Raw genomic sequence first — 12234 nt, 5'->3', positions numbered from 1 at the left:
CATTTCCTTCTCTCAGCCATTCTTGTTCTATGCCCTCCTGCACACAATATTTGTACTCCTGTTTGCTGCTTCTTGATGCTCTGTCCAACTTTACATTTTGTGTTTATTAATTTAGCAAGGCTTCGGCAGCAGCAAACCGCATCTGGGCTGGCTGCTTCCTTTGTGTTTCTGCACACTATCATCGCCTTTTTGTGTCCCTTGTTCTCCACTCGCTGATGCTGACCCGCCTCACTTCCAACTACTCTTTCACTTTTCACATTTATTAAAAAACAAATTTGCAGTGGGACCAGCAGCTGCAAGATGCTTTTGGGCCGCTCTTTTTGTTCTTATTTGTGCTTAAGCTCACTTTCTTCATTTAAAAAAAAATTAGGGCCATGCATGCAAGTGTGTTTGCATGCAACCATTAAAATAAAAGCAATGGCAAAACCAGTAGCTCGTAATTTTTGTGCCGAAATCTGTTAATGGTTGTCTGATCTAGTTAGCTAGACCACGCATCTTTTTTTGTTTGTTTTCTTCTATTCTTTGAGCACTGTTTCATGATCCATCTTAACCTGGGCATCAATCATAGGGCTCATGAGCGTTAGATCTATTCATCCAGTTTCCCAGTTGTGCCTTTTGACATGACCTTAAAATGTTCTGTAGGAAAGATCAGAAACTATGAGGAAATGTCATGTTAGTGAATTTAATAGAAGGCTGCTTTCTTTATTTTAGCCCTATGCTGTACAGAAGCTCAGAGCTGTTGCTGGTGTGATGGTCACAGCATCTCATAACCGTAAGGAGGACAATGGCTACAAGGTAAATGTTCAATTAACATTCTTAACATTTGTAAGTTTGTAAAAATTGTCAATTGTTTACCTCAAAGTGATGAAAGCATTGTGAGAAATTCTGTTTTTTATGCTTCACTTGAGACAATTCCGTTTGTGCATCTCTAAAGAGCCTATGTAATTCATGGTCAACCCTTCTTTTAGCCATTGGTTGTTCCAAATATCATTCCTTTTTTTTCCACAGAAAATAAAATAATTATTGATTGATGGGAACAGTCATTCATGACATATGGAGGTTTGCCTTTGCATTACCAGAGGTGGTGGTTTTATGTGCTGATGAGTAACTGTATAAACATGTTGCAGTAAACAGCAAGACTGGGGCCGCACAGACTCTTACATGAACAAATTCACACCGTTGCTGCTTTGTGGTGAATGAGGATTGAATGAAATAATGATTGAGTAGACATGCTTAGCACAGCTCAACCTACCTTTAGCACTGATGTACTGTGAGTTGTTTTTAGGGAAGATTACTATATTTTTTTGACTGTGAGATTATTTGATCTGACAACCAGCTGTCACCATGGCTGACAGAGAGGAGTACCTATTTAAACCTTGTTCATCTTTTGGTAACAAGATTTACACAGATGACCCACATTCTCAATGTATTTATTACCTTTAGCCAAGTCATAAAGGATCAGAGTGCAATATTTGTAAGACTTTTACAACTAAAACATTTTAGGACAGAGAAAGGAGGTTAGCTTTATTGCTTATGGATACAGAGAATTTTTCTCCTAAAGGAGATGCCCTCCGACCCCTTTCAGGGGAGGATTCTGTGAAAAGTGCCCCTCCAAGCACTTCCACAAAGGCATTGCACAAAAGGAGACTTGTACAGTTTCCTGAGCATTATTTATTTGGTACGCTTGCAGCCACCCCCTCTGGTAATTTGACAGATAAGCATACCTCTAGGCACTGTAGAGGTGATCAACCTGAAGAAGAAATCCTCAAACAATGTATCTTCAGAGGAAACCTCATTGATGACTAGACCGTCGCTGCCGCCGATATCCACACAGTCATCGACAATGAAAACTCTTTTTGGCAAACATGTAGATGAAGCTTTGTAAGGTCTTAAAATTGACACTGCGAAGGCGTTGTCATTTTTCAGTATTGTAGATTTGGGATGTCTCGTTATCGTGAGGCTCAAGAATATTTCAGAGGAGATTCTAAAATATAGAGGTCTGGGATGTAAGCATTATGCTCAAAGACAGTTTGGATGTGATCAAGGTTGCTCCTTTCTCTTTAATTATCAAAAACATTGACTCACATACCTCAACCAGTGTACAGCAATCACCTCATTGTTAAAAGCATCTTTAAAAGAAGCTAGGCATGCAGACTTCATATCCAGCATCCATCTCAGCATAAAAGTAAAATCACTGCATTTGCCTGCATTTATCACTGCAGGATGGAACATCACTGGTTTCCCGCAATACATTTTCAGCATCTCAAGAGCAAGCCATCTCTCGATTTCTCAGCATCCACCGCTCCAGAATGTGACATCTTTGCATTTGTCAGCATCTGTTACTACGAGAAGTGACATTATTAGTTTCAGACTTTCATTTTCTTCCTCCTCGTCTACTTCTGGCAGTTTTAAGAGCATCTCACAACCTAGGCTCCGCCAGCTAAGGTTGGACACAGACGAATGTGTCACCTGTATGACCTGTTTGGACTTGGAAGGACATAGAGGCAGAATCCCTGCTCCAGGTAAACTATTTTCATTGTGTGTCACAGACATCAAACTTCAAACATTCAAACTCACACCTTGCTAACACAATCACCTGTAAGCAGAACTAATGCTTCTAGCCTCATCCACACACCATTCACTAGAATACACTCTGCTCTCACAACACAGCACATGCAATTGATGATTCAGTACGCACTCTGCAGCCACACACACTCCACAGCAATACACCCTCCAGACACCAATTGCATCTTTACTAAGTGCAGCCTAGATAGACTGTTTATAAATAAAATCTCGTTCACATCCTCTTCCACACACTTCCTGGATTTTCTCATCCCTAATTATTATAGCATCCAACACATAGACTACATTAAAAAAATGGGAGAGGGACTTGCAGTCATACTCCGGACATTCTGCCTATGCGCTCTTAGTAACTATAACATGACTATATTTTTTAGCTCCTTTTCTGCCACTTCCCTCTCTCAACTTCCAAAGCAGCCTTATTTCATCTGATCTGCAGACAGGTACTACCTAAAAAGAAATCTCCGACCTCATCTCTGTCCCATCCAGCATATCCACCCCACAGTCCTCCGAGATTTCACCATCCCATACAGCTTGTTCATGAAAAGTCTGAAATAAGCAATTTTGGGGGGGAGTTTTATATAGTGCGAACTAGACTTGAAGGTATCGTTTATCAGAGCGCTTTACATGAGCACCAGTTGCGTTACAGACAGACACATACATTTTTGTTAAACACAGGGAGATGAAGTGATTTGCTCAGAATCTCAGGATGTTGAATGTCCTTGCCGAGACTCAAACCCGGTTCCACAGCTTCGAAGTCGACCGCTCTAGCTTCTCAACTCAGTGGAATTAAACCACGCATGAATAATCCAACCCAGTCCAAAAGCAACACACTGAACCAAATTCTATCAATGTTCCATAATATCTTTTGCCAGACACCTTTAGCTCTGGACTGCCCACTTTGCCATCTCCTTCAACATAACAAAAGGAGATCCGTGGGCCTCTTCTTTTCTATTTATGCACCATATCGTTTGGTAACATTACTTCTCCAGTATTGGGGTGTCTTTCATAGATTCACATGCCTGAATCATTCCCCGTCGTCAGAGTGGGAGTCCCACGGTACATAAAAAAGCAATAATATACCTATAGAAAAACCAAAACCTTGATAATAACAAAGCAGGAAGTAAAGTAGCCCTAGGCTACAGTGCAAAAAACTTCCACACTCATGACTATCCTAGTCATTTTGTATAGACCAAACTGCAGCCAATCAGGCGACAGCACCCACCAGAATGTTCCCCCCAGAGGCTCAGGCTCTCAGATTTTCTCGCACAGGAGTGAAACCAACATAATTGCCTGAAGAAGCCTCTGAGGGGAGGTGGGCGGGTGCATGTGAATCTATGAAAGACACCAAATACTGGAGAACCACAGATTACAGGTAAGTAACTATTGTTCTTCTCCAGTATTGGGGTGTCTTTCATAGATTCACATGCCTGAATCAGAATAAATAGCAGTACCAAAATACATCATGCTCAATAGACGATCCTTGTATCACAGTATACATGCATAACAGCAAATGAGAATAACATGTTATAAGCGTCTAAAAAGAGCATAGAGGAGGAGGGAGAACAGAGGCTCACCTTATTTGAAAAGATTGCGAAGAACTGCTCTTCTCCCCGAAGCATCTGTATCACTTGCAGCGTCCAAACAGTAATGGTTGGTCAAGGTGTGCCTGTTGGACAAGTTGCAGCTCTGCAGATCTGATTAAGAGACACACCAGCGAAGAGAGCGGTAGAAGAGGAGACCGCTCTTGTAGAATGCGCCCTTGGTAAAGACTGTAGAGGTCTTCCTGCTTGTTGATGACAGAGTCCAATTGCTGAGGAGACCCTTCGGGATATAGTCTGTTTGGATACAGCGCATCCCTGGCGCAATTTTCCGTAGGCTACAAACAGTTGGTCCGTTTTACGAATTGTGGCAGTTCGTTGGAGGTAGAACTTGAGACAACTCCTGATGTCTAACAATGTAAGGCCCTTTCAGCCGTTGATTGTGGATTTGGAATGACTAATGACTGGGAATGATTCAGGCATGTGAATCTATGAAAGACACCAATACTGGAGAACCACAGATTACAGGTAAGTAACTATTGTTCTTCCTCCTTTAGCTTGTCATATTGCCTTTATTTGATTATGTTCAGATATTTAATTCTCCTCAAATTCCACCCTTGTACTTCAAGCACACATCTGATTGTCTCCCATCTATGAATCGCTGGATGAAGCTTTTGTTATGTTTAAATTATGCTGAAACTAAGTAAGTGTTATTCCCATCCTCATCTGTACCTTTCTCCCAGGTTGGCTCCATCCCATCCTCCCACTTCACTGAGATTCATCTCATCTGCTCTGAACCTAAGTGATCTGTTCATCCCATCATTAAAGATGGAGGCCTTATTCACTCACATAGCCAGAGCAGCACATTTCCAACTAGTTAACATCCATAAAATCCTCTCCCTGATTTCTTTCACCAGTGCCCAATGATTTATCGACTCATTGGTTTTCAACAGACTGGATTAATGCAATAATCTCCGGTTTCATCTTCCTTACATCTCTTACTTTCCTCTATAAATGGTCTGACAATTGTATCCGAAACTTTGAGTCTCACCAGGCTTAACCTCCCTTCCACCCACCTCGTCGAAGTAGGGTGGGTAAACTCAAGAAACAAGAGCTTTATGTAAATTACTAGTATAAATGTACAAATGAATAATTAATCAATATCTTTATTCAGTCTGATTAGGAATAGACCACAAAAGTACATAAAAATATTGCACATACCATGATTACGTATAACATTTAAAAATAATCTTACATGGAGAACAATTAAGAAAGAATATATATTCATAGACAGCTTTAAAATTTCATAGTACATCAAATATCCATACTTAAAATAAGCAAAAAGTCAAGTCGTAAATACATTTTAAAACACCATTGCACTCGTATAGAAAAAGGCCAACGTTTGGAAAGAATGATGGGAAAGGAGGAAGAACAAAAACCTCAAAACGGGTCTGCTATGCACCCCAACTATTCCATGCGCCCCAACTATTCCCCAAAATTAAACCAAAGCATCTTGAATAAGCTCCTTCTGTTAAGCCACAATGCACATACAATTCTGACAGATTATCCTGTCATAGTTTTTCTAGCCCTAATGGCAGCTTTCAAAAAATTGCAGACCCAGTAAACCGTTTCAGGTAAACTCAGGAATTGTAAGTGGAGGAGAGCTGGTCTACAGCTTTGGAAACCTAGCCTCTGTAACAAAGGTGTCAGAGTGCTTTTGTGCTGAACTATGCATTTTTGCAAAAGAACATAAAGTGCAATAGTGATTGTCACAGGGACAAGTGGATATTATTTTTCCCTCTGGGTCTATTTTTTTTTTAAGTAAAGATCAATGAAATAACCCTGCTCTGAAGCGAAAGAGAAGTGATCCCACCCAGACAAATTCAGAGAAGTACAAGGGAGGTTTATCTGTGTATAAAAGACTACAGTAATTCAAAACCAAGGGTTTAGATAGCTCTATTTTCAATCTCAATAGTCTTTCAATAATGTATACACCTCCTCCCTAACGTTTTTGGGTATAAGACTGGGATCAGTGAGCCAGGAGAATAAAACCAGGGATCCAAAAGTGTCCCTATATATCTCAGCCAATGTATGGAATAAGCCTTTTCCATCATTAGGCAATTAAGTATAATGTCCTTGCAAAGCTTAGCTGCTGGGTTCAGCCAAATGCAAACCCATAATAAAAGTTGCGCCAGCTGAATCTTCTCCGCACTAAATCCCTGGTTTAACTCTAAGTGGGCAATAAGACTAGAGATGGACGGTGGTAAATTCAGCAACCGTCGCAAAAAGAGGTTTTCCTCAACCTGCAAAGAGCAACATGTATTAAAATCCCAAACTCCTCCGCCATAGATAGCTGCACTAATTCAATGCGAGCTATATACCTTCAGTGGAGGTAGCACGGTCCCGCAAATATATTGTTTAATACGGCTGCAGATTGTGATGGATGTTTTACGTAATTTAAGGCTAGCCTGGGCAAGATGGGAATCCCACAGCCCTGATGAACAAAAGGTTAACCCTAGGGAACAAAAGGTTAACCCTAGGGACCTAAGGACGCTCAACCTCCTCTTAAGGAAGGTAAGAGCAGGGCTCGGTCTTGCTGATTTATTGGAACATCCGACCTGAGCAGAGCAGTCATATTGCATTGCTCGCTCTGTGGGGCATCTAGCTTGATTCTCAAGCACTTTTAAAAATCCTTCGTTTTTAGGTCGAGCTGACGTTAGCATTCATGCGAAGCATGAATGCTGTCAGCTCGACAACTAATGCTATCCGTATTTAGGAGAGTGGACACCAAAGTGTCACGAGCTTTCCCAGTGTCGGATTTCACCGCGGGAGCGAGCGCGCTTGCACACAGTAACTCACAGCCCCTGCTCACACAGACACAGCCAGCCCCCACCCCTCTGCATGCACGCACAAACACACACACACACACACACAGGCGCGTGCATGCACACACACACCGGCATACAGGCACACAGCCCCCCCCTCCCTCCCTCCCTCCTCCCTCCTCCTTACTTCACCGGAGTCGGACTCTGGCTCGCACCATCTGCCAAGGGTGCCCCGCAGAACACTCGAGCTCCTCTAAAAAGAAGCGGAGCTTTCCCCACAGTCTCCTTGCTGGTCTTCACCCGGGCCCCCTCCTGGGACCCGGGACTTCACGCGGCACTTCGCGTCTCCGGGCTCGCGCTGGTCCAAATGAAACGAAACTGCAGAGTGGCGCGCATGCGCTGTCAGCCCCCGCCCTCTCATTCATTATCGGCTGCAGGGTGGCGCTCGTTCAAACGCAGGGCTGGCGCGCCTCACTGCTGCACTTTTACCGCTGCAGGCACCAGGGCGCCTGCTGAGTACTCGAGGGGCGAAGGGCTTCCGTCTGGAGGTGCCCGAGCAGCAGAAAACGAAGGGAGAGGCTCGAACAAGTGAAGAGCCGGGCGGACTTTATCGGAGTGAAACTGTGAGGACGGCTGCGCCTGCTTCAGTGCGGACCTGTCGGCATGTCCGGTATTGTTTTAAATATTAATGGCTGGTCTACAGCAGTCAGCATAAATATGATTTGCATTAGCAGCACTCCGATCACACTGAGTGCCTCTGATGTCAGCCATTCAGCGCGGTAATGTCTGACATCATCTCCCGGGGTCGCCGGCAGCTTTGACCTCTATTCTCACGCACAAGCTCTGTAGTCTTTGAAGCTCTTTTGAATTGATTTGAAATTTTGACTCTTCCCCTTTATGAGGATGTAAAATTGATAATTATTCAGATGGCAACTGAGTGCTGAGTGAAAAATCAATGCCGGCCGCTCTCTGCTGCGTATAAAATTACTTCTGAGTCTGCCGGACTGGGCGGATAGCCGCGGTAAGAGCAGCAGGCAGGGAAAGGGGGAAGGATTATCTGGACGGAGCTAATAGCCTAAAGGGAAGGCTTTCGAGGCGGAGGGAGAGGCCGGTTGGGGGTTATTATCAACAATGATGGGACTCATTGATTATCTGTTTACATATCCTTCTGCCGGGTTATAAATCAACGCTGAAGAGAAGCGGAACCCAAGGCCGTCCATTTTTACCAGGGGACGCGGTATTAGATTATTCTCGTCTTCACTCTCAGATGAAAAGTGAGCCATTGATTATTCATCGGCTGGCCATTAAACACGGGTTTTTCCTAGATGATTTGACTATCAAGGTAGGTAATGAACAAGGTGGCGGCTTCATAACTAGAGGTTTCAATTTCCAGGACATCTGTGTCGGTTAAGTAATGCCTAACCCTATTAAAAGGAATAGCTTACAAATTGCTTAACAGCGCTGAAAAAGTAGACCCTAATGACTAATTGTGCTTTGAGTTTGGAAAGGTTTTGTCAGCTCTTTAAGCCAAACGGATGCGGGAGGACGGCGCTTATTTACTAAGTTAGGCTTCTTTTTTTTTTTTACTCGGAGCGTCTTTTACTAAAAACTTCTCTCGAGCCACTGCATGCAAATATGCTACTACGTCAAATCTGAATGCAAATAAGAATATCACATTTTAGAGTTACGATTGTTACTGGTTAATACAACTCAATAATTTAAACATGTATTTTACATTTTGATTTAACCCTTTCGATGCTCATGACGAGCTCAGCTCGTCATGATGCACAGTTGAGCTGTGCTGATGACGAGCTGAGCTCGTCATGAATAATGTACTCAAGCATTTTCCAGCACAGGGGGGGAAAACGCCTAGCAGCCAAGGTGTTAAGGTGATGTTTGCTATCAGATAACACACATTTGAATTATAAATATTTCACACAACCCCCCACACACATACACAACTACACACAACTACACACACACACACACACACACACACACACACACACACACACACACACACACACACACACACACACACACACACACACACACACACACACACAAACAACCACAAGCACACACAACCACACTCAACCACACAACCACACACACAGCCCCACAACCACTACTACTACTTTGTGGATCTCTCAACCTCACCCACCCTCACCCTCACTCACACTCTCACACACCCTCTCACCCTCACACCCCCTCTCACCCTCACACCCCCTCACACACCCTCTCACCCTCTCACACCCCCTCACACTCACACACCCACATACCCTCACCCTCGCATACCCTCACACCCCCTTACCCTCACACCCTCTCACCCTCACACACCCTCACCCTCACCCCCCCTCACCCTCACCCTCACTCACCCTCACTCACCCTCACCCTTACTCACCCTTACTCACCCTCACTCACCCTCACTCACTCTCACACACCCTCACTCACCCCACTCACCCCCCTCACCCTCACACACCCTCACACACCCTCACACACCCTCACACACCCTCACTCGCCCTCACTCACCCTCACTCACCCTCACTCACCCTCACAGGATAGCAAAACATAGCATAGCATAACATAACAAAGCATAGCAAAACAAAACAGCATAGTATAACAAAACATAGCATAGCATAACAAAACATAGCAGAACAAAACATAGCATAACATAACAAAGCATAGCATAACATAACAAAGCATAACATAACAAAGCATAGCATAGCATAGCATAACATAACAAAGCATAGCATAGCATAGCATAGCATAGCATAACATAACATAACATAGCATAACATAACAAAGCATAGCATAGTATAACAAAACATAGCAAAACAAAACATAGCATAACAAAACAGCATAGCATAACGAAACAAAGCATAACGTAACGAAACATAGCATAACAAAACATAGCAAAACACAACAAAACATAGCATAGCATAACAAAACATAGCATACATAACAAAACATAGCATAGCAAAGCATAGCAAAACAGCATAGCATAGCATAACAAAACACAACACAACACAACATAGCATAACAAAACGAAACAAAGCTTAGCATAGCATATCATAACAAAACATAGCATAACAAAACATAGCATAGCAAAACAAAGCATAATAAAACACACCAAAACATAGCATAGCATAACAAAACATAGCATAGCATAACAAAACATAGCATAGCATAACAAAGCATAGCATAGCAAAACACAACACAACAAAACATAGCATAGCATAACAAAACACAACAAAGCATAGCATAACAAAACAAAGAATAGGATAGCAAACCTAAACCTAGCATAACAAATCAAAGCATAGGATAGCAAAACAAAACATAGCATAACAAAACACAACAGCACATAGCATAACAAAACATAGCAAAACACAACAAAACATAGCATAGCTTAACAAAACACAACAAAACATAGCATAGCGAAACAAAACATATAATAGCATAGCATATCAAACACAGCATAGCATAGCATAACAAAACATAGCATAACATAACAAAGCATAGCATAACAAAGCATAGCATAGCATAACAAAGCATAGCATAGCAAAACATAGCATAGCATAACAAAACATAGCATAACAAAACACAGCATAGCATAACAAATCAAAACATAGGATAGCAAAACACAACATAGCATAGAGCCTCACTCCGCACCACTCAGGGGCACCACAGCATCACTATGCGCTACCACAGCATCACTGAACGCAACAGCATCACTCGTTCGCCACCACAACACCACTCAGCGCCACCACAGCATCAATCTGTGCAACCATTCAACACCTGGTTCAAATATATTCTCTCAATGTTTCAAGCTTTATTACAAATGTCACAAAAAGATGTTAATATTTCACTTCTGTTCTTGGATTTTCGCCACAATAAAATACAATGAACATAATCTTCACAAAAGTTATTTACAAAAGTTTAATCTATTGCCATTATAAATGACAATAACTTTTATTTAAGTATTAATTATTTAAAAAAACTAAAAGCCATTGTTATTTGTAATATCAATACATCTAAGTCACGTAAATATAACACATATTGCATTACAAATGCTATAGGTGTCACATTTGCGAAAGTTAAAACTATTGGCATTGTAAATGACAAAGCTATTACTTTTACTATTTTCAAAAGCAAAACCTAAATAAAAAATGTGTCATTTACAATACCAATAACTCAAACTTTCCTAATGCGAGACCTATTGCATTGCAAATGCTTGTTTGTATTTACTTTCATTTTAATGTCTTTTTTCCATTGCTTTTAATACCTGCTCCTCATACTTGCATTTAAATTGTCAAACCACCGCGCTTTGCGGGTCCTGGGTCTTTTAGTTGCTGCCCCTCGGCAGTTAGGAAGTTCGGCGGCCATATTGGGTGAGGGGAAGGACGCTGGGCGCGCAGTACACGCTCTAGCGCCTAAGGACGCTTGACCTCCTCTTAAGGAAGTCATGCTGACGCGCAGCGGTCATGCGCTGCGGGAACGCCGGATCATCGCCGGAGTCACGCCAGAGTCCAGCCCGTCTGCGCCCGTCCGCGCTGAGGACGGGCTGCAGGACGGCCTGCATACTGATATCTCGCACTCCGGCTCAGGTTGGTTAACTCCTAATCTCCCTGCCAATCGCTTAACGTATTCTGCCTCTATTCTCAGATCTTTGCGTCCCCACACACCCGCCTCCTGTACGTCTTGTACTTTGCCTACTCATTATTTCACATGTGCCGGCTGTGGCTTTTCCACCGGCAAAATGTTGCTTTCAAGACACAAACCACTAAAGCGCATCACCGGGGTAGAAGGAAGCCTACTAAAAAACTTTTGACCTCCCTTCCTCTCCAATTTTGGAGTATTAATTGTAGCTCGCTCCCCAAAAATAAACTTAATCTATTTGACTTCATAAATGATGAGTCGCCTGACGCATTGTTTCTGACTGGGACCTGGCTCCACGAAAGCTCTGGACCTGACATTGCCATAGCGGTTCCTAACAACTATGTGATAATACGTCAGGACAGGGCCTCCGGGAAGGGCGGGGGGATTGCTATTATTTTTAAAAATATCTTCCAATGTAAGTTGGAGCCGTTTCCCCTCTCTGGATGCGAGGCCGCACTTTTAAAATTATGATTGGTCCTCAATTAACGCTTTCTGGTCTTCTGATATATCGCCCTCCGGGCTATGCTGGACCTTGGATATCGTCGTTGGCTGATACCATATCTCCCGTGCTGCTTAAAACAGCTAATTTCACCATTCTTGGTGACTTAAATATCCATCTTGAAGACATT

At 42.7% G+C, this 12234-nt stretch overlaps 1 protein-coding gene across 1 annotated transcript in view; it reads left to right on the top strand.

Annotated features, from left to right (window-relative positions):
• Positions 1-12234, top strand: part of PGM2L1 (phosphoglucomutase 2 like 1) — a 680235-nt gene that overhangs the window by 257254 nt on the left and 410747 nt on the right. Inside the window, exon 5 of the mRNA XM_086933811.1 lies at positions 712-795. Within this exon, the coding sequence (XP_086789937.1) occupies positions 712-795 (84 nt within the window). The remainder of the gene's footprint in view (positions 1-711; positions 796-12234) is intronic.

The sequence above is a fragment of the Lissotriton vulgaris genome, chromosome 8 (genome assembly GCF_964263255.1).
Source record: "Lissotriton vulgaris chromosome 8, aLisVul1.2, whole genome shotgun sequence".
NCBI classification, from domain to species: domain Eukaryota; kingdom Metazoa; phylum Chordata; class Amphibia; order Caudata; family Salamandridae; genus Lissotriton; species Lissotriton vulgaris.
This window is presented reverse-complemented; position numbering and strand designations above follow the sequence as displayed.